The sequence below is a fragment of the Dromiciops gliroides genome, chromosome 4 (assembly GCF_019393635.1).
Source record: "Dromiciops gliroides isolate mDroGli1 chromosome 4, mDroGli1.pri, whole genome shotgun sequence".
Taxonomy (NCBI): Eukaryota; Metazoa; Chordata; class Mammalia; order Microbiotheria; family Microbiotheriidae; genus Dromiciops; species Dromiciops gliroides.
In genome coordinates, this window is record NC_057864.1 from 423,594,992 (window position 1) to 423,619,390 (window position 24,399).

The window sequence follows — 24,399 nt, forward strand, 5'->3', positions numbered from 1 at the left end:
CCTCATCATCATCTTACAGATAAGGAAACTGAGGTTTAGAGAGAGATGCAGTGACCTGCCACAGTCACATGGCTGGGAAGTATCAAAAGCAAAGTTCAAAATGAGATTCAAAACAAGGCCGTTCCTGACTCCAAATCTAGCATCTTCTCTACTCTTCCATGTTTCCTCAAAGAGGCAGAGGCACTTGCTCAAGTAGTGGCCACTTAAGCTACTGGGTCAAGATGCTGTAATAGCTTTTGAAAAAGGCCAGACGAGAGAAATAAGAGTACAGAAGCACAGTCACAGAAGATGCCATTTCCTTAAGCTCTAGTTCTCATAGCACACCCTAGACCGATTTTCTCTTCAGCTAACGTGAAGTGTTTTAATCAAGGATGTGTGCCACAAACGCTCGTTAGGCTATTATGCGGCCTGTTATTGTGCTGGATAAAGAAACTAAAGGTGACTTCAGAGGTGTTATTTTAAAAGCAATTAGAGTTCTTGAACATGTCAAATGAGCTATAGAACACAAGATGGCAGAAGAATTAAAAATGAATCAATTTTAAATCAAACTACATTTTGTTTCTGATTAGACAAGATTATTCATCCTACTTTGGGAGTTGGAATTAGCTCTTCCCACTGTAAAACAAGAAAACCATGTACAATTTCTTTATTTCTTTGAGGGGATATCAATGAAATATTGTCTAAGCTAAGTGGCATTGTGGATAGAGAACTTATACTAGAATGAGGAAGACCTCAGTTCACACAGTGACTCAGACAATAGCTGTGTGACTCTAGACAAGTCGCTTAACCTCCGCCCATCTCAGTTTCCTGAAATGTAAAATGGAGATAATAAGAGCATTTATCTCCCAGGGATGTTGTGAGAATCAAATGAGATATTTGTAAAGTGCTTAGCACGATGTCTGGGATATAGTTGGTGCTTAATAAATTCCTGTCCCTTTCACTTTTCATGCTGTCCACTAGCTTCTTAAATTATGTTATATTACCTCAACCTCTGTCCTAGAATGAAGAGCTACAAAGTGGTAACTCCTCAATGCCAAGTCATTTTTGGATAGTATCAGTTAGGGTCTGGCTGATGTCTTAGATCATTCAACTCAGACACTTAGTAAGCTAGTGATGCTACCTAAATCTCTGGGCTAGTACAAAACTTGCATGTCAGCTCTACCTCTGGATCTGACTTAGCCCATCTCCTCTTGCTCAGATAAGAAATGTGTAGGAGGAAAAGTCATAGAGGAGCTTCACAGCTTTGGCTATTACCATTTCCTGAATGTCATGTCATTGTAGTCTCCTGGAAATTCATGATTTCCATGCTCTCCCAATTCTATAAATAATAAGGACTTCAGTCCATCAGACACGAGTCATATAAGAACACTAAACATACTGCTTTTAGTTGCTCAGAGAAAGTCATCCTATTCCCAACCATCATTGTGTCAAGTATGGACAATTGCAGTAACCTCCTACGTGATCTATGTTTCCATATTTATCTCCCATCTCAAATCCATCTTGCACAATATTAGACTGATCTATAATGTCATCAAGAGTAGGGAAGCGGTTGTAATTTGCATCAGCCATATAGAAGACAACACAAACAAAAGGACATTGGAAGGTATCTCATTTAGTCTGACATACACTTGAAAAATAATTCCCTTGATTACACTTATGACAAGTGGTTATCCAGCCATTTCATGAAGACTTCCAAATAAGGGGAAGATTACAATATCTGAAGGAAATGCATTCCACTTTTGGATAACTGTAAAGATTAGGAATTTTGGAGTTTTGTCTTTGTCATTGAGCTTGACATGAACTTTTTTGGAACTTCCACCCTGTGTCCCTGGTTCTGCCCTCTGAATATTAGCTGGATTATTCCAAGAGATAATTCCCACCATGACATTTCCTAGGTTAAGAATACATGCCATATTATCTATGTTGTTATTGTTCAAATATTCAGTCATGTCTGACTCTTCCTGATCCTATGGACCATAGCATATCAGGCTCTTCTGTCCTCAACTATTTCTTTTTTCTTTTTTTTCTTTTTTTTCAGGGCAATGAGGGTTAAGTGACTTGCCCTGGGTCACACAGCTAGTAATTGTCAAGTGTCTGAGGATGGATTTGAACTCAGGTCCTCCTGAATCCAGGGCCACTGCTTTATCTACTGCACCCCCTAGCTGCCCTCAACTATTTCTTGAAATCTGTCCAAGTTCATGTTCATTTCTTCCATGATACTATATCCATCTCATCCACTTCCATCCCCTTCTACTTTTGCCTTCAATCTTTCCCATCATTAGAATCTTTTCCAATGAGTCTTTTATTCTCATTATATTATTTAAGCTTCAGCATTTCACCTTCTAGAAAGTAGTCTATTGTTTTCTATAAGTATTGACTGATTTGATACCTTTGTTGTTGTTTTTTATTTAGTTTTTTGGGGGAGTGAGGCCACTGGGGTTCAGTGACTTGCCCAGGGTCACACAGCTAGTAAGTGTCAAGTGTCTGAGGCCGGATTTTAATTCAGGTCCTCCTGATTCCAGGGCTGGTGTTCTATCCACTAAGTCACCTAGCTGCCTTATCCCTTTGTTGTTAAAAAGACTCTCAAAAGTCTTTCCCAGCACCACAATTCAAAAGTTTCAGTTATGCAGCTCTCAGCTTTCTTTATAGTCCAACTCTCATAGTCATACATTGCTACTGGAAAAACCATATTTTTGACTCTATAGACATTTATTGGCAAGGTGATGTCCCTGTTTTTTAGTATGCTGTCCAGATTAGCCATAACTTTCCTTCCAAGGAGCAAATGTCTTTTAATCTCATGACTGCAGTCACTGTCTGCAGTGATCTTTAAGCTCCCAAATAGAAAATCTGACACTGATTCTATTTCTCCCTCTGTACTCCAGGAAATGATGGGATCAGTTGCCATGATTTATGTTTATTTTTCTTTTTTTAAATATTAAGCTTCAAGCTAGATTTTACACTTTCTTCTTTTACCTCGTTACTTTCTGCTCTTAGAGTGGTATTATATATACATCTGAGATTGTTGGTATTTCTCCCACAACCTTAATTCTGACTTTTGATTCATCCAGTTTGGCATTTCATATGATGCACTCTGCATATAAGTAAGATAAATAAGTTGACAATATACAGTCTTGTACTCCTTTCTCCATCTTAAACCAATAGGTTGTTCTATTTTCAGTTCTAACTGTTGCATTTTGGCCTGCGTACAGGGTCCTCAGGAGACAAGTATGGTGATCTGGTATTCCCATCTCTTTGAGGACTTGTCACATTTTGTTGTGATCCACACAAAGGCTTTAGTGTATCGAATGAAGCAGAAGTGGATGTTTTTTTCCTTCTAAAACTTTCTTGCTTTCTCCAGTGAATGATGGCAATTTGGTCTCTAATTCCTCTAGCTCTTCAAAAACAAGTCTGTACTTCTGGTAATCCTCAGTTCACATATTGCTGAAACCTAGCTTACAGAATCAGAAGCATGATCTTGTTGCTGTGTGAAATGAGCACAATTATTTGATAATTTGAATATTCCTTGATATTTCCCTTCTTTAGGAAGGAGATGTAAACTGATCTTTTCCAACCCAGGGGCCACTGTTCAGTTTTCCAAATTTCCTGGTATATTGATTACAGTACTTTAACAGTAACATCTTTTAGAATTTCAAATTGCTCTTCTAGTATTCCATCGCCTCCACTTATTGTTCAAAAATGCTTCCTTAAGACCCATAGGACTTTATTCTTTAGGATGTCTGGCTCCAGATCAGTAACCATACCATAGTGGTTATCAGTGATGTTAAGATCTTTGTATAGTTCTTTTCTGTATCTTTGCCATGACTTAATATCTTCTGCTTCTGTTAAGTCCCTACCACTTTTGCCTTTTATCATGCCCATTTTTGCATGAGACATTCCTTTTATGTCTCTATTTTTCTTGAAGAGATCTTTGGTCTTTCCCATTCTATTGTTTTCTTCTATTTTTTTGCATTGATTATTTAAGGAAATATTTCTCATTGTTATTTTATGGAATTTTGTTTTCATTTGGATGTATCTTTATTTTTGTCCTTTACTTTTTTCTTTGCTCCTTTCTTCAGCTATTTGTAAAACTTCATTAGACAGCCATTATACTTTTATAATTTCTTGCTCTTCTTTTCATTTGGAATGTTTTTGTTTTTGTCTCTGTCTCTTGCACAATATTTTGAACCTCTGTCCATAGTTCTTCAGGCAGTTTATCTACCAGATCAAATCTCCTCTTTATATTCATAAAGGAAGTTATTTAGGTCATATTTATAAGGGCTATCATTACCTGAGAGTAAAATAAAACTCTTCACCTTAGTCTTTAATGCTCATACTCTGGATGGGATAATCTCCAAAGGATTTTCAAATCAAGACATGCTTGTTTACATCTCTGGATCTTTGTTCTTTGAGCCATCTTTAAAACCAGTCTGGTATAGAGAACAGAGTGCTGACTTTGTTGTCAAGGAGAAGAGTGTTCCAAGCTCTTTTCTGTCAACTACTAGCTATAGGATCTTGGGTAAATAACTTCAACTCTTTAGGCCTGAGGTAATTCTTTAGCACTTATCTATTAAATCATGGACAGTCACTGATTTGTATTGGAGACATTGGAGATTTAGGATCTAGATCTACACCTAAATAAGGAGGAATGTAGGGAGCTTGTTGTCACACTAAAAATGACAGTATTTGAGGTTTATTTATTCCTCATCAGATAAATTGTTTTTACCACTTTTTGCTCCCTATCCCTAGAAAGTGTATAAATAATCTCCTAGGTCTCTTATACCTCTAAACCTATGATCTTCTGATTAGCTAATATTTCTTTCCCCTTGCAACAGAGTTGAATGGGGATGTTTAAATGCATGAAATTTAATTGTGATCCTATATACTTTTTGTCATCTTTCACAGTATAAAGTATAATGCAATGAACATAGTAAAAACTCAATGGTTTATTTACTGACAATAAGTTCTCAGAATCATACATATCTTTTCTTGACATAGTATCATACATCTAGAACCATAATGGACTTCCAATGTTGTCTGGTTCCACCCTCTCCTTTTCCAGATGAGAAGAGTTTAAGTAATTTATGTAAGGTCTCACAGGGAATGGCAGAAGTAGGATATGAACCCATCTTCTCTGACTCCTTAGCCTATAATCTTTCCAATGCTGAATTGAATTTTAGTATTTTTTTGTGAGGCAATGGGGGTTAAGTGACTTGCTCAGGGTCACACAGCTAGTAAGTGTCAAGTGTCTGAGGTCGGATTTGAACTCAGGTACTCCTGAATCCGGGGCCAGTGCTTTATCCACTGTGCCACCTAGCTGCCCCCTGAATTGAATTTTAAAATGATAATGCCCCAAATTGACATACTAATTTTATCTAAGACAGAGAAGGTTTTGTAAAGTAACCTTCTGATTATAAATTAGACACCTAGACATCAAAGATGGCTATTTTCCAGTGGCATGACGAAAACTAATTTTTTTCCCTCCCCCTAGAAATTTCTGTCACATAATTTCCACAATCAATCGGAGATATAGTGATCCTTTTGAAGCATCTGCCATCCATTTTTCCCCTATTTTAAGATCCAAAAATGACCATTTAAAATAATATTTTCCTTCTGTAGAACCAAGCCAAGGGACATAAGAAGGATTTTTAAAAAGGGATACCCATAGATTGGGTTTATTTTACCCAACTTTCAGATGATATATATTAATAAGTAAAGACTCAAGAATTTGGGAACTATTTTAAGAGAAAGTTGAGGAGAGAATGAACACCTAAATATGAAAGTGATTAATACAGTGAGAGAAAAAAAGTGGAGAAAAGTGGGAGAAACAAAGAAAGTGAAAAAAAAAAGTAACGTCACACTTACTGGGCTTCTGGGGAAGGGCTAATTAGAAAAATTGTTATTTTCATTCTAAGACATTAATGGCATATGACATGGTGCTGATTGCCCCAAGGCCCAGAACACTGCAGAGCTTCTTAAATGAAATCCATAATCACCAAAGAGATCAGTCTTCAATTCACCTCTCTATAAACAATCAAAATAAGAATGCCTATTGTCCACATATTAATTTAACTAAGTTCATTAGTATGTATCAAGCAACTGTAATATCCTTCATGATATTGTGTGAATGGTTGGGGATACAAAGGCAAAAAGAAAACAATCTTTGTCCTCAATGAACTTATATTCAATTATGATATTCAACATGTTTTTAGGTAAGCAAGTATAATGCTTCCATTGCTCCTCAGTTACCTCCCACTGGAACCAACTGGACTTTGTCCCTTAGGACCTTGGGCTCTGAGAGATAAGCTTCCCTTGCCCAGATCCAGGCCTCCATGTCATTTCCTGGCCACTTCCAGATCACATTCTTCTTTTGTAGCTCCCCTCTATGTGATTCATTCCACTATTAGAAATGTAAGCACATTGAAGGCAAAGACTATTTTATGTGCTTCTATGTGTAGCCCTCATGCTTTCATGCTTAGCAAGGTACTTGGCTTCCAATATGTTTTTGTTTTTGTTTTTTTGCGGGAGCAATGGAGGTTAAGTGACTTGCCCAGGGTCACCCAACTAGTAATTGTCAAGTGTCTGAGTCCAGATTTGAACTCAGGTCCTCCCGAATCCAGGGCTGGTATGCCACCTAGCTGCCCCCCAATATGTTTTTTGTTTTGTTTTTGTTTTTTTGTTTTGTTTTTTTTTTGCGGAGCAATGGGGGTTAAGTGACTTGCCCAAGGTCACACAGCTAGTAAGTGTCAAGTGTCTGAGGCCGGATTTGAACTCAGGTACTCCTGAATCCAGGGCCGGTGCTTTATCCACTGCGCCACCTAGCTGCCCCCAATATGTTTTTAATAAGCCTGTTTCTACCTGTTTGTTTAAGATGATTTGAGGAGGGACATAAACAACATTTATACAAGTATGTAAATAAAAATTTCATATAAAAATGTAAAAAAAAAATTAAAGAGGGAGAGTATTAATAACAGAGAGGATCCAAAAGAGCCCTCAGGGAAGGTATCACCTGATCTGTACATTAAAAAGATCCATTTATATACACAATGTGGAGATGAAGAGAGAGCTTTTCAGAAGTGGAAAACTACTTGTACAAAGTTAGGTAGAAAATGGAATCTCCTGTACAGAGAATAGCTAGCAGGTTAGTTTCCTAGGAATGGACTGTTTAAGAAAGGGAATAATATAAAATAGACATAGAAAGGTAAATAGGGAGGAATACCAGACTGAAGAGATTTTTCATTTTATTCGTTGTATTTTCTTCATTAGAATTTGGCCCTAGAAGAGAGAATAGAGGTAACAGCTCCGTCTGTTCCCAACCCCCAGCTTCATAAAGCTAGTTAGAAAGTCACTCAATCTGTGAAAGTTCTCTCTATTTTTTAAAAAGTAATATACATTAATGGTTAAGCTAAACTTAGTTAATTTCCCATTGTATCAAAAACTTAATTTATACATACATGTATGCATAATACATGCACATATATGTATGTGTATATATACATGTACATGTGTGTATACATGTATATGTCTAAACCCATTTGTAATCCAGTCAGTGATCTGTAGATTCTGCCTGGAAGAACATGCTTTTTTTTTTTTTTTAAAGTACTATACCTCTCAGTAATGCTAGGGAGGCTAATGAAATTAATATATTAGTAGTCTTTAATACATACAAAGTCAACTTTTAGGTTTTTTTCAGTTCCCACTCTAGTCCACACAACCAGAATCATTAAAATCCTAGTAATTTTGTTTTCATTTACTTCATGGTGGCTGCCTTGTTATTTTTACTTAGATGTTTACACATTTTTATAATCCCTATACTACCTTTAAAACATATCTCTAACTAAATAAGGTTGTAAACCTATTTATCAGAGCATTCAGAATATAGTTGTTTTCCCCTATTTACATGTCAAGAGCAAGGATTCCAAAAGAGTGAATCATTCTGAAACATCCCAATACTTCTGTTATAAGGTGATTTTTTTTCCTAGGTGTCTTTAGTGAAGCTGTGAAGAGATATATTTGTATACAGGCACAAATATAAAAGCAAGAATCATCTCCAAAGCATACGTTTGCAGCAGGAGTTAAATTCAGAGTTGCCATAGCAGCCACCCACACTCAAGCAAAAAAGGGGGTGGTGGGGAAAGGGAGAGAAGCAGTTAGCCGAGAAAAGATTCTATTGTTAACCAGACATTGGTACCCATCAATGTAATTACAAGTAGAGAATCTGATTTTAAGGCTGAACCAATACTTAATGATTTAAATGTGATGTTAAAAACTGCTTAATTTTTCACTCTCTTTGTTAATATGTACCCTTGGCTGTGACCTTCATGGGATTGCTTGGTCTCATGCCTGGGGAAGTGGGAACTTACTGGACATGGGTGTAGCATAAACAATGTGATTAAGTATTTTCTCTCTCCCAGGACCATTCAGCTTTATTGTAATGTGTCTCCTATTCCCAAATAAATGACATATTTATCACAGCCTTTTACAAAGAAAGAAGTCTAGCTTTTGCAGCTGAATAAGCCATCTTAAAATTCAGAAATACACTGGAATAGGAATATATAGGAATATATACACATATATGTTTATATCCATGTGTATGCACATATAAACATATATGTGAATATATATAATACAATGTATATATGTATATTCTTTGAAACTATAAACATGTATATGTTTATAGACTAAACCTATGAATTTATATATAATATGTATGTACATATAAATTTTGGGGCTCAAGGAACTGCTTATAAATTCTATGCTTATAACAAGAGTTATATTGAGAGTTGTCATTACTGGTTCCACATAAAATCATATTACTATGTTAGCACTGAAATGTTTATTTAGCAAACTTTTGGATTGAAAACCAACTAAGAATTGTAGCTTTAGAGGTGTTGGGAACCTCGTGCATTATCTAGTCCATTTCCCTTCATTTTACAGATGAAGAAACTGAGTCTGAGAAAGGTTAATTAATACCCAGCATTGCACAGATACTAAGAGGCAGAGGCAAAATGCAAACCCAGATCCATTTACTGAATATCCAGTGCTGTTTCCCCTGCACTACACTGTAGCTACAATTATAATTTGTACTAGTGTTCATATTTTCATAGGCATATAGTTAGACCAGCAGATATACTTACCCAGCTAGTTGAGATATCATCAAAACATTTAATAGCATAAATTTTCTGATTCGCTTTGTCTTAAATCTATCTATTAAGGCTGAATTCATCATATTCTTGTTGAAGTTGAATACATTATCAGAGAAGTTAGTGAGTGGAAGCGAATCCATATAATGTAACACTCTACATCAAGCCTAGGGAGAGATAACTCAAAAGAAAAAAGTACAGTGAACCTTATATACTCAGGAAAAGAGAAATAATGTTTAAAAATTGCATGTGTGTGTGTGTGGTGGGACAACACAATAGAGAGATTGCTACAGAGATAGCTGCCTGTTCAAAGACAGATAGTTTGCAATAGGCAAAAGATAACATTGGAAGGGTAAACATTAATAGTCTATGATTCCTTCAGTTTAGGCTTGGTCCATACTCTTCATGGTAGATAAAAGAAACAAAAGTCTACACACATGGATCATTTTAGTGAAAGCATTATGCTCCCCAAAATTATTATTTACAACAACTTGGCATAATAGTTGAAGGAAGATCTGGTTAAAAACAACTTTAAGAGGATGCTGGAAGGAACCTTAGATACCTCTATATCCAACTCTCTAATTTTTCTGATTATAAAACCAAAAAAAATCCTTTTAAATTCCCATACTATTCCTAATGCAACAAAGTTGCATTTTGCCTAAGGCAATTCTTCCATTAGCCATATTCAAACAGTCCAAAGGATCAGTGATTTTGTCAGTGTATATTCCCCCCCAAAGATGAAAATTAAAAATAACCCATGCATGTTTGTCCATCCTTTGTGGTACTCTTGTTTATGTCCTCCCCTGTTTACCACATAGGTCTACCCAATACTCTAAGAGCCTCATTCATTTGTGATCACAAGTATTTCTACTCTTTCATTGTACATTGTCATATTCTTTCCTCAAAATGAAAATGTAAGTTCAGTAAGGGCAAGTATCATAACCATTTCTTCCTTTGGATCTTGTATAACATCTAGACAATTGTTCTCATTTAATGCATTGCTGGATAAATTACATCTAAGTGTATTTTTGTCTGGAGAATTTCTTAAGTCTACTAAGAAGAATCCCCTTAAGCTACTAAGTACTCTGAGAAACTCTGTGTCCTTTAGAAATCCTAGAATCCAGGTCCTTCTGGGATATTTGAATTTTCCAAAGTAGATACAAGAATTCATAAACCTGATCTTTATTATGATTGTTGTTTAGTTGTTTCAGTCATATCCAACTCTTTGTGACTCCATCTGAGGTTTTCTTGGTAGGATGCAAAGGAAGAAATAGTTATGGTATTTGCCCTTATTGAACTTTTACTGAACTTTCACAGGAAACTTTCTAGGACATTGCTTATAAGTCACGGACAGGTTGTGATTTTCTTGGGTGGAAGGAGTATCCATATTGAGAATTCCCCACTAACAAAAATTGCAGGGTTTATGGGTATTTGTCTTGCTACTCTGTCTACATTAAATACTTTTTTATTTGATTTAGGATTACTCCTGGTCTTTTGGTAGAGAAACCCCTAGAAGACGGCATGAGCCAAATATGTGCACCCATATTGAACCCAAGAAGTAGTGAGACTTCTGATTTGAGTGGAATACCCATTATATTTTTTAATGGTTTTTCAAGTATATTTAAAGATATCATGGAATAATAATTGTTAAACAATTTATAGAATTTTGGGTCACAGGCTTACTGAATTAGTGTTTGTAGGGACTCATTGGGCATTTTTTTCTTTCCTCTAAGTCTAGACCAAGGGCTCTTAGCCTGGGGTCTGTGGATAGATTTCAGGAGGTCTATAAACTATGGTGAGAAAATATGTCTTATTTTCACTGACCTTTATCTGAAATTGACATTTCCTTTGATTAGGAATTTCTAAAAAAGCAGTATTCTGAAGAGTCCATAAATTTCATTAGAGTGCAAAAAGGTTCATTTCTCTCTCTCTCTCTCTCTCTCTCTCTCTCTCTCTCTCTCTCTCTCTCTCTCTCTCACACACACACACACACACACACACACACACACACACACACAACACACACAAAGAAACACGAATCTAGACTGCATTTTGGGAATATTTTTGTTCTTCCCTACCATTCATCTTAAATGGTGGTAGGGTCAAACCCTACCACTCATCTTAAATCAGAGAACCAGTGTATAATTATGTTATTGTGACATTGTAGATTAAACCATATGTTCCCCTTATTTTGCTTTGTTATTATTTTGGGGACATGGCTAATATGGGAATTTTTTTGCATGACTATACAGATTTGTAACGAGTTTTGTTTTTCTTACCATTTCAATGGGTGGAGGAGGAAGGCAATTAAGAACTGAAAATAAAATAAAATGGAATTAAAAATAAAGTGACATGGAATATTTTGAGGAAGTTTCACTGTATATTTTTCTGGAAAATTCACTTTATTTTTTTGCTGAAATTATATATTTTTTATTCCTCCTTGTACACTGCATACTTGCACCATTGCTATTCACTTAGTAGGGAACCAGTAATCAGTGACAAGACTTGACCTTCCTTAAAGAGTGCTAGTTTTGTAGGTACTTATTGATTGTGATAATGATGAAATTGAAACAATTTTACACAATGCTGTGGACTCCTTGGAGAGATGTAAGAAATAGGGTAAAGTATACAGAAAATAAAGAAGGCAATGCAGTTACTGTACTATGTGAGCTATTAGCATCTGTGAGGCATTCCTACATCCCCAAAGTGATAATTGCCAATTGAGGTACTTGGACAATGGTTACTAAACTTGCCACTGCTGAAGAGGAGCTTGTACATTAGTTAACATTCTCACAAGTGAAAATTAGAACCACTGAGGATCATATAAAAGGTCCACTGAGGGGATATTTTCCATTCTTCAGGAGCCAGCAACCCAGGGCTAACAGTCTCCTCAAAAGGCAATGTCACAGTGACAGAGGCTAGTTTCACAGTAGAGACTGCACAGCAGTGAATTTACAGGGGAACCAATTCATAGTTATATTCAGTCTCAAGAAGCCTCTAAACCTATCTAGAGAGATCTGCCTTTGTTTTTTTGCTAGGACATACTATTTAAGAGTGGCGGAAAACTAATGAAGGGAAACATGAGAGATTAATGGAAAACTTTGAGGTTATAGTTCACATTTGCAGATGTTCAATAGGCAGTTCATATTGTATCCCTGACTGTAATGGATATTTATGTCAATTTTCCTGATGAATTCCAATGGGAGAGAGAAGGAACAGACAATGTTATTGCAGATGGGAAAGGTTGCTCCAAGGGGTTGTAATCAAAGGAAAAGGGCATATGGAGCAGATGGATAATACTATTCCAAAAGAATGGGTTTTGGTATATGCTACGACCTTAGGGTTACATGCATCAGAGAGTGAACGAGACCAGTGTACCAAGTTACTGAGAGTTGATATGTCTGGAAAATAGAGAGGAAAACAATGGACAAAAGAGAAGTTGGGAACAATATCCTATATGCCCCCAGGGTATGTCAGTCATTGAGAATTTATGAAGTGCCCTCTATGTGTCAAGCAATGGGCTTGACACTGGGTATCCAAAGACAACTCTTATTCCCCTCTCTCCAAAATAGATTCTGATCTCTAGGAGGCTACATTATATCAGAGAGAGATAACATGTCCACACATGAAAGAAAGAAAAGAAAAAAAAAAACATTTGCTAAGTACTTACCATGTACTAAGGTTTGAAGATAATAATTACAAAAATGAGAAAGTTCTTAACATCAGGGAACTTGCTTTCCCTTAGTGGGAGACAATATAAATAGGAGAGTAATGGCCAGGGAATGGGGTTTTTGTCCGGAGAATTTCATGGAAGGTGAGTTATTCTATAGGGCAGCCAATTCATGTGTCAACTCCAGAAACAATGATAGGATTAATTGTGACTTTTTTCCTCTAGAGCAGGAAGAAAGGTGTCAAGATGAATTATATGAACAGCAAAATGGGATGTAGAACATGGGCTGGTCTGGGGTCATCAGGTAAGGGTTAGGTAAATTTTCAGTCATTTATTCCCCAATGAAGACAGCTCAACCCTAAAGCAGGCATTCAAAGGCTGAGGGACCGGAGGGGAGGAATTAACTTCCCCAAAAAATAGAGGTTTGCTGTCCAGATGTTGAATCCAAAGGATGCAATTCAATCAGAGAAGTGTGGCAGATATTCCACATTTAGCTGGATGGAATATAAAAGGTGAAGTGGCAACCACTTGACTTGAAATCAAGAAAGATATCTAATGGATCTTAGGCTTATGCAACACTGCTTACCAGCTAGGAATTTCTCTGAATATTTTTGTTATTTTTCAGTTGTTTCAGTTGTATCTGACTCTTTGTGTATCCCATTTGGGGTTTTCTTGGCAAAGAGTGGTTTGAGATTTCTTTTTTCAGATCCTTTTACAGATGAGGAAACTGAGGAAAACAGTGTTGGTGAGTTACCCAGGGTCACACTGCTAGTAAGATTCTGAAGCTGGATTGGAATTCAGGTCTTTCTGACTCTAGCCCAGGAGGTCTATCTACTGCACCACTAGCTGCCTCACTCTGAATGTTACCTCATCTATAAAATGAGAATGATACTTTGACTCTTTACTTCACAAGGTTGGGGAAGAAGGAAAAAAATTATAAATTGCCTTAAATAATGTAAGCGATCATTTTCCTAATATGTTCCTTGCAATTCCAATTTTGCCTAGGGATAGCAACATTGGGAAACATTATTAGACAAGGAGTGAGTGGCTAAATCACTCACCTTAAATAGGAAGGTCATATAGAGTCCTCATTCAAAAACAAAGATGTCAGAAAAGCAAAAGTCCCTTATTTTCTTTGACTGAAATGGATGTCCCCAACTGAGCAATGTACTCCAGATATGTTCGGATTAAAGCAAAGAACAGTGCAAGAAAGGCTATCATCCCCCTGGCCTTGGCCATCACTCTTTTCTTAATGGAGATTCAGACCACATTAGTCCTATAACACTGTGATCCATATATATATATATATATATACATATATATATTTAAATTTAGTATTTTATTTTTCTCCAATTGTAACACTGTAGGCGTATGGGTGTTTGCAATCCACTAAAACCCAGCTCTTTTCCAGACAAGTCACACCCAAGTCACACCTTCCCAAAATTATAAAAAATGATTTTTTGAACTCTAGCAGTTGCTACTACATGACATTCTCTCTGTCATCCATTATCATCATATTACCCACCCTGAAAAGTAATCCTACTCCTCCTTGGATTGTTTCTGTGCCAAGTTATTGTATTCATTCTCCATTATCATGTCTTGTTAAAATCTAAATTGGTTAATGAGTTTCTGGTGTTCCTATATAAGTATCTTCAAGCAACTACTTCTATTCTTTTTCAAAAGAATTATTTCTCTTTGCATCTTCAAAATTCTATCACTTTCTAGGTTCACTTTTTCTGTAGAATTTTGATGCACAGGATCTCACCTATTTAAATTTTGTGAAATTTGTTTCACAAAATATGACAGACTACTTTTCTTCTCCTGTATCACAAATTCTAAGGAGGTATAGTCACTTTTACTCCAATCAAAATTCAACTAATTGGGGCAGCTAGGTGGCACAGTGGATAAAGCACAGGCCCTGGATTCAGGAGGACCTGAGTTCAAATCCAGCCTCAGATACTTGACACTTACTAGCTGTGTGACCCTGGGCAAGTCACTTAACCCTCATTGCCCCACCAAAAAAAAAATCAACTAATTTATACTTCATCAATCAGTTGCTACCTAGCACTCTGCTAAGTGACTGATAATCCCTTAATTGCTAAATCAAATGTCCTTTTCTCAGTACTCATCCTTTTTGAACTTTATATAGCCTTCAACAAGGTCAATCACCCTATTTTCCTTAATCCTCTCTTATTTCTAGGTTTTCATGATATTGATCTTTCCTGATTCTTCTCAGTCTCCTTTGATGAATGTTTGTCTAGGTTGTGCTTGCTAAGTTTGGGTATACTAAAGGCCTATACCCTGATTCTTTTTTCTTTCCCCTCTTTACTATTTCCCTTGATGATATCATCAGCTCATCTACACTCAATTATCATACCATTCTATTGATTTTCAAATCTATTGATCCATCCCTAACCTCTCTGCTGATTTCCAGACTTACATTTCTAACTGCCTATTGGATATTTCAAGCTGCATGTCTCACAGATCCCTTAAACTATATATTACCCAACCCAAACTCATTTATCTTTTCTCCCAAACCCTCCCCTTTTGCTAACTCCCCTATTACTGTCCAGGGTACTACCATCCTTCCAGTCACTCAACCTCAAAATTAGGTTTCTTCCTTGCCACTTCACTCTCTCTCTCTCATCCCATATATACAATTTGTTGCCAAGTCCTGTTGATTTTACCTTTGTAACATTTCACACATACTTCTCCTCTGACACTTCCAACACCCTAATATAGACCCTCACCACCCAACACCTGAACTATTGCAAGAGCCTCTTGGTTGGTCTTTCTTTCTTTCTTTCTTTCTTTCTTTCTTTCTTTCTTTCTTTCTTTCTTTCTTTCTTTCTTTCTTTCTTTTTGGTAAGGCAATTGGGGTTAAGTGACTTGCCCAGGGTCACACAGCTAGTAAGTGTCAAGTATCGGAGGCCAGATTTGAACTCAGGTCCTCCTGAATCCAGGGCTGGTGCTCTAACCACTGCACCATCTAGCTGCCCCTTGGTTGGTATTTCTGCCATAAGTCTCTCCCTACTGCAGCCTATCCTCTTGTCACAGTCATCTTCATAAAGCACAATTCTGACCATATTTCATGTCTCTACTCAATAAATTTCAGTGGCTTCCTATTTCTTCCAGGATAGAAAAACCTCTGTTTGGTATTCAAAGCTCTCCATAATATCTCCTTGTCACCCCATTCCACAAGACATCTCTCCAGTCTTCTTAGATCATATTCTCCTCATGGATTCAGTGATCTAGTGACATTGACCACCTAGCTGTTCCTTACCCAATTTATTCTACCACTCAATTCTATGGAATTATCTCCTTCCTCATTTCAATGAAGTTCCATGTAATTTCTTTATCATACCTTCATGCCAGACTTTCATGCAGGATCCTGACCTCTTCAAATGTTTCCTTATTCTTTCCAAGTGACTTGAAATTATTTCAATAATTGATTATGTTTCTGCCTCTTTTGATTGTCACCCAAGTGGAAAATTCATTCTTACTAGCCCTTGTTAGTTGTAGTCCATCTTGGACCAAGAACCTGTCCTTTCCACAATTATAAGCCATGGTTTAGAAACAACTTGTTCTGCTTTGCCCTGTACATCAGAACAAGGAACAATTGTTGAGATTTATGGAGAAGCAGAATTAGACTCAACTTAAGAGGTAAGTTTCTGACAAAAGTAAAATTTGTTGTCTCATGTGGCAGTGCATTTTCTCCCACTAGATGTAAGCAAAGGAACAACTATCTGTAATGTCAGGTCAATATGCATTTATTAAGCACTTACTACATGTCAAGCATTATGCTAATCCTGATGATATAAAGAATGGCAAAAACAAAACAAAAAAGCAGTTCCTGCTCTCAAGAATTTCAAGTCTAATAGGAGGGGGTATGCAAGCAACTATGCAAAAATGAGTTATGTGCATGATAAGTTGGGAGTGATTTCAGAGGGAAGTTGCTAAGGTTAAGGAGGACCAAGAAAACTTCTTATAGAATTTAAGACTTTAGCTGAGATTTGAATTAGCAGTTAACAGACATTTGTTAAGCATTTTCTATGTAGGCACTGTGCCAAGTGATCCTGGGGATATAAAGCAAGGTAAAACAGGATCCTTGTTCTCAAAAAGCTTGCATTCTAATAGGAAAGATAACATGCAACAATTATAAAAGATGCATATAGTATGAATGAAAATTACAATTTAATGGGCAGAGTAGGGAGGAAGAAGGATCAGGAAGAGACCAAGAAAGGTCTCCTGTAGAAGCTGAGATTTCAGCTGAGTCTTGAAGGAATCTGAGAAGTCATGTGGTATATATAGGTCAGGAGGGAAAGAATTCTAAGCATTGTGGAGGGCCAAGGGATATGCAAGTACTCAGGAGACAGAAAGTTATGTGTAAGGAACAGCAAGAAGGCCAGCATCACTGGATTGAAGAGGACATGGGAGGAAAGTATACTCCTGTTCAGGTAAAGGTCCTTTTCATCTTTAAGATCATTTGATGCTATAAAATCTCACACCATTTTGAAGCAACTACTTGAACCAAGGACATGTTGCAACTGACCCAAGAAAAGGAAGATGGATAGCCTCCTGAACTTGTTATAGTCCTATTATATCTCATAGCAGCTTCTGGAGCTGAACAAAATAATTTACCTTTAACCTTGAAGTCTGGCTTTACAGGTAAGGAACACATGTTGATCAATAGAAACATATGGTACGGTAAACCCATAGACAACTACCCTACTCTTCCTACCTCTTTCATTTGTTTAACAACCAATTAACAAACATTTTTAACCCCCTCTTATGGGCCAAGCACTATGCCATGTGCTGTGCATGGAGGTGGGGAAACAAACATGAGTCCCTGACCTCAATGTGCTTACATTCTAGTGAGGACAGGGAAAGACAACTTGCACATATATAAATATATACAAATGATATTGTGTAATTTAAGATTCTAAATGTGGATTCTAATCTGTTCCCCCAGTTTTGGGGGAAACTGACTAAAATCACTGATAAAACGAGTTTAGGTTTTTAAGGGTTTATTGAAAAATAGAAAGAGAAAGATTGAGAACAGAATTCCAACAGCCTGGCATTCCTATCTTTCCTCAAATTTCCTGTGAAGTCTTCTGCCGCCACCACCACCATCAAGTCAGGAACCCAAAAGAGACAGAGCTCTCCGTGCAGGCCCTTTTTCCTCCTTCCTGTCTCCTCCCAGAAAATAGGAGGCTCCTCAAGTTGTTTGGCTGGTAGCCTTGATAGATAGCACCTATGAGCAAACGTCACTTCCTGACGCCAAAGAAAAGCCACATGGCCTTGCCCTCTGAGGCATTCTCCTCATGGTGGAGTTTTCCTATAGTAAGTCTCCAGTAGGTGGCATCATTCCAATCATTACAATATTAAATAACACAAGACAATTGAGGAGTATGGTATTAGCATTGCAGGGGAATCAAGAAAGATTTCATGTAGAAAGTTGAAATGAAGCTGAGTTTTGAAAGAGATAAAATTATTTAAGAGGCACAGTAAATATAGCACTCAGGAAAATCTGAGTTCAAATCTGGCCTTATACTTACTAGCTGTGTGATCCTGGATAAGTCATTTAATCTCTATTTGCCTTAGTTTTCTCATTTTTAAAACAAGGATAAAAATAGCACCTATCTCCCAGGGTTATTGTGAGGATAAAATGAGATGACAATTGTAAAGTGCTTAGCCCAGTGCCTGGCACATGATAAATACCATACAAATGTTTTTGTTACTATTCTCCTCTTTCTTTCTCCTCCTCCTCTTCCTCCTCTTCCTCCTCCTCCTCTTTCTCCTTCCCCTTCTCCTTCTCCTTCTCCTTCTCCTTCTCCTTCTCCTTCTCCTTCTCCTTCTCCTTCTCCTTCTCCTTCTCCTTCTCCTTCTCCTTCTCCTTCTCCTTCTCCTTCTCCTTCTCCTTCTCCTTCTCCTTCTCCTTCTCCTTCTCTTTCTCCTTCTCCTTCTCTTCTCCTTCTCCTTCTACTCCTCCTCCTCCTCCTCCTCCTCCTCCTCCTCCTCCTTCTCCTTCTTCTAATTCTACCTCTACTTTTTCTTCTACTTCTTCTTCTTCTTCCTCTTCTTCTAAGCCTGAGAGATAGTCAATGAATAGGTATGGAAATAGAAGATGTTGTGTCAGGCAAGAGGAGCAGCAAGGGCAATGAACTGAATCATCAAATGTGGAAAGAGATGCGATGTTTAACACTTAATGAACTCCAGTAGTTTCCTATTGCTTCCAGGAGCAAATACAAATTGTTCTGTTTGGCATTCAGAGCCTCTCTCCCATAACCTACCCCCCTCCTACTTTCCAGTCTTCTTATACCACACTCCCCATCAAGGACCTTTGATCCAATGACACTGGCCTCCTGGCTGTTGCATGAACAAGATACTCCATCTCTAGGCTGCAGGCATTTTCTTTGGCTATCCTCAATGGCTGGAACACTATCCCTCCTCTTCTCTGACTGCTGACCTGACTGCTGATTTCCCTGGCTTCTTTTAAGTCCCAACTAAAATGCCACCTTCTACAGGAAGTCTTTTCTAACCTTTCTTAATTCCAGTTCTTTCCCTCTACTAATTATTCCCTTTTTATCCTCTATGTAGCTTGCTTTTAAGATATTAATTATTAATAATATAATATAATATATGTTAATATATTTCAATATATTTTGTCTCCCCCATTAGATTGACAGCTCCTTGGGGGAAGGGACTGTCTTTTGTCTCTTTTTGTATCCTCAGTGATTAACATAATGCCTGGCACATAGTAGGCACTTGCTAAATGTGTATTAAATTGAATAGAATTAAATAAATCTGAAAGGATAGATTGGGGTCAGAATTTGAAGGGCTTTAAATCCTAAATATAGGATTTTATACTTTTTCCTAGAAGTAATAGGGATCCTTTGGAGTTTATTGCATATGGTCAGATCTGCACTTTAGGAAAATCATTCTGGTAATGCTGTGAAGGATGAATTAAAGAAGAGATGAGTCAGGGAGATCAATTAGAAGTCGATTGCAAAAGTCTAGGCAAGAAGTGATGATGGCCTGAGCAACATGGCTGACCATTTGAGAAGGGAAAGGGGTATAATGTGAAAGACTCTCACGGAAATAGAAATGACAAGATTTGGAAACTATGTTATCTGAGGGAGAGTGAGTAGTCAAGAATAACGCCGAGATGCTGAATCTGGGTATGTGCATTAATGACAGTGCTTTGGACAGAAATAAGGAAGTTCAGGAGGGGGCGGGTGGGTATAGGGAGAAAATAATTAATACTCTTTCTCCCTCTGGTCAAGGGATCTTCCATCACGTCACCTTGCCCGCAGTTCATCACACATAGGAATCAGGTTGAATGTATCAAAAGAAGCATATAAATGTTTTCAATCTGAAGTCAAATAACAGATTAATCTGCAAGCGCTTCTATATTGGCATCTCATATTGTTTACTCAGTTTTCTTGCTTGGCTTGTGCATTCTTGCTATTTCTTTTCCTGGATTTAAAATTTTCGGGATGACTTTGGGAAAAGAAGATATTTTGTCCATTATAAATACTCAAATTAATTATAAAGAACATATGAAGAAAGATGCTATCTGCATCCAGAGAAAGAACTGACAAATGGAAGTATGTATAGAATAATTTACATTCATATATAACACATATATTATATATGTATAATATATAGATATATTATGTAAATTTGTTTTCCTTTTCCCCTCCTTTCATGCCCTATATATGTGTGTATGTATATACATGTATGTATATATGTTTGTATATACATATATAGGGCATGGAAGGAGGGGAAAAAAGGAAAATGGAAATTTACATGATAATTTTGCTGTACATTTGAAAGTAATAGCAAGTTGTAAATAAGCAAATTTGCAGTTTCATGTACAGTCATCTTTTTATTATACTGTGTTACAGAAATGATCATTTTATTCCATAAATTAAAAATAATTTTTTTTAAAAACCCAGATGATTTTGATTTTTTATACCTTCCTAATAGTTCAGATATTGCCTAAGAATTAGATTCTGACCTGGCCCTAAATTTGGGTAAGTACATGTCCTAAATTATCTGATTTTAAACTCCTAATTTTACTTTAACCACTGGCTTCCAGGATCCTTTCTGGCTGTGGCCCACTTCAAATCTTATTCTGTGTTCTATATTCTCAGCCTTGCCTCAGATCTCCTAGGATGAACTCCTTGTCCCAATTCCAGGACATGACCTATTATCCCTTTTCTTCCTGGTGCTTACATAGTTAAAGTCTATAGAAAAGCTTCCTTGCTCCAGCTTCCCAGACATGTAAGAGTCAGAATTACAGTTGTATAAAAGGCATCTGGGTCTAAAACAAGACAAAGAATAAGCATCTTTCTTAGTCCTCACAGGGAAAACTGGGATTAGCAAAAGAGATGATTAACAGATGGCCAATGGAACAAAGAGGTATATATTTTAAAGGATCATAGATACAGAACTGGGAGAGATTTTAGCTATCATATATCCCCAATCCCCTATTTTATAGATCATTAAACAGGTTCAAAGAGGTGAAGCAATTTGCCCAGGGTGAAACAGGTAGGAAGTGTCTGAGGATTTGAACCCAGATCTTCCTAACTCCAAGTTGTATCGTCTCTACAATAGCACTAATAATCATCCTGTTAATAGTGATTTGTTTCATCATAGAAACAGTTGTCATAATTGATTATTTCACTATGGTTATCCAAGCCTGTCCAATTTGCCCAAGGAGCCCCATTCAGGAATCAGGTATATACGTACCAAGTTGAACCTTTTGGCAGCATTCCAAAATGTGGGCATGGGAAGAAATCAACAGTCTCTATTTTTTTTCTTTTTTTCTTTTTCTTTTTTTTTTTTATCAACAGTCTCTAAAAGTCTGGCCTTGCAAACCCTAGCATGAACTGACAGTCAACATGATACAGGAGAAGGAAATTATAATTTAAAAGGCCATGTGGGGAGTGTTTCTATCAATAAATGTTATAGTTCTGGCTAATGTATCATGACCAATAGGGACAAAAATCCTGTTCATGAGAAGCATGTTTCAGCACAAGAAACACATGACATAATCTCATCAGAGAGATTATGGAAACCGAGTTGGCAAAGATGCCTTGGTAATTTTTCTTAATTGAGTTGTTGTTACAAGTTCATGAGAAAAGCTGAAGGACAGATTCATCTCCGTTAAATCCTGTTTAGTAGAAAGATAAACACACCCACAAATAGAAACCCTAATGACCGTACATATTTTTTAATAAGGTCAACCACCAAAACCAGCCCCACACATCCTCATGAGAGCCAAGAGACTTAATTTTGACCCCCAGTACAGATAGTCATTATTAAAAATAAATTAAATGTTCAGAGGAAATTTCACAATGTGACATTAAGTGACTTTTATAAAAGCAGGAAAAAATCAAAATGTATCTGCTTTTAATGCTAATATTTAATTGGATAACACAGAGAAGAATATTTGCTAATCCTTACTTACTGCCAGATACATCGCTGCATACACGCTCAGAGCTGCTTCTTTGGAAGGGAAGGTTTTTCTAGCTCTCATGATGAGATCTGGGTTACCAGTACAGGCCTCTTCACCACTGATGAACTGCGTGAACTGTTGACACCCAAGAGCTGTGTAGTTGGGCTTGCAGAGAGCAAGGAAATGTGGAGCCAGATTCCCTGTCACTACCTGTCCAGCATTCACAAAGATATCTGTAGCAAACAGCCCAAATGTATAAATCCCTGAGGAAGAAAGAAAATATTGAATCCCCTAGGTTACCTTGGACTCTAGTAGACAATAAATCAACAGGGAAAACATTTTGGGAACCACAAACATTTTCTACATATGGTCCTCTCTTCTTTTCTCCACCTCCTTTCCTTAACCATCTGGAGTGGCGGGAGTGTTAAATTATTTAAGACTCTTGAGTGTTGTGTTCATCTGTCTGCCACTAGCTATAATTTTATGCCTGGCATGTTTATAAGACATAACTTGCAGGAGGAAAATGTATTCTGGAATCTTGGAACCATTAACTCCCTTTAAGGTTCACGCCTAGGTGCCACCTACTTAAGAAGTTCTATACTAATTCCCTTAGTTGTTAGTATCATCACAGCATACTTTTTTCTCTTATAAATCTTGTATTTAATTATCCTTGTATATATTATTAACCCTTCCCCAATAAAATATAAGTACCATGAGGGCAGGGATTATCTCACTTTTATAATTATATCCCCTATACCTAGTACAGTGCCCAGTACATAGTAGGTATAGAATAAATACTTGCTATTTGATTGCTTCAGTAATGTGACTTGTACATTTAAAGCAATTTATCAAAATCTATATTCTTACTTATGCTATTATGTTGAGATCTACACTTGTCTTGAAATAGTTTCATCAGCCTACTAAAATACAAACCAAATGTATTATTCTGTGCAGTATATTTCTATATCCTTCTTCATATAGATATCTTTGATGGAGTTGCCAATTACCATTAATAGTTAATGCCATTACAATTCTTTATCATGAAAAATCTTATGTGAAGAATAATGGTTTCAGAAGAATACCTGCATTGCTTCAGACGCAAACTTTCATTGAATATAGTTAATTATTTGGTCTCAAACTATCACTTTTAATGGACTGGAACCATGTATACATACATGGGTACACATAGATATATATAGATAATTACAAAGTAATTCTGATTATAGCAATGAAATAATGAGATTTAAATTATTGTTAAAAGAATGGGAAGATACATTCCCTTGAGTTACTTTAAACAATACAATTAAATGCCAGGAACTATTTTTCCATTTGCACACAAAACATTTATTGAAGCCATGTTGCTCCAGTATTTTTTTAAAAAAATCCTTCTATAACAATTAACATCTCTAAGAACGTACTCTAGGGCGAATGTATAATGCTCAATAGTGCCAATATATATTTTTAAAACTTATAAGAAATAAAACAAATCCTCTGTAACCTGAATGTTCTGTCATTTTCATCAGTACATCTAAATACTGCCAGACTAGAATTAATTTTTTTTGTACAGGCTAATGACCAAGAACAAAAGAAACATTGAAAGAAACTTTTCTTTTGTTATGTTTATTTTTTTTCTTTTTGGTGTAGGGGAGGGAACCATAAAATCTCATGTTTAAAGAAAAAGAGGTAAAATATTTAGTCCTTATAACTTTCTTTGGAATGATTTTTTAAAATCTCCATTAAAAAAATCCAGGTATAGAAAATAGACAGGGTAGCTGTATGGCATTAGCACAGATTGCTCTACTCTATGCATGATTATAACCATTATTTTTTTTTTTGGTCCAAAGTAGGGCTAGAGATGGAACAATGCATCTACTAATGCATATGTATAACTTCAGAGTCTTACAGAACTGCCTATGAGCACTGGGGATTGCCCAGGGTCACATGGCCAGATCCTCCTGAGTTCCTAGACCAGATATCTGCTGCCTCTTGCAGATAAAATAAGTTTACAGTGGGTTTGACTAGGTGCTTCTCTCCAATGACAATATGCTTTTGTTGTAACCTAATAGCAACAAATAAGACTCATTATTTCTGAAACCAAAACAATCAAAGAAAAGTGATTAAAT

At 36.7% G+C, this 24,399-nt stretch overlaps 1 protein-coding gene across 5 annotated transcripts in view; it reads right to left on the reverse strand.

Moving 5' to 3' along the window:
• PLPPR5 (phospholipid phosphatase related 5) overlaps positions 1-24,399 on the reverse strand; it is a 181,335-nt gene that overhangs the window by 82,921 nt on the left and 74,015 nt on the right. For all 5 annotated transcript variants that reach the window (XM_043962809.1, XM_043962810.1, XM_043962811.1 and 2 more), the window contains one exon: positions 22,289-22,539. In XM_043962809.1, coding sequence (XP_043818744.1) covers positions 22,289-22,539 — 251 coding nt within the window. The remainder of the gene's footprint in view (positions 1-22,288; positions 22,540-24,399) is intronic.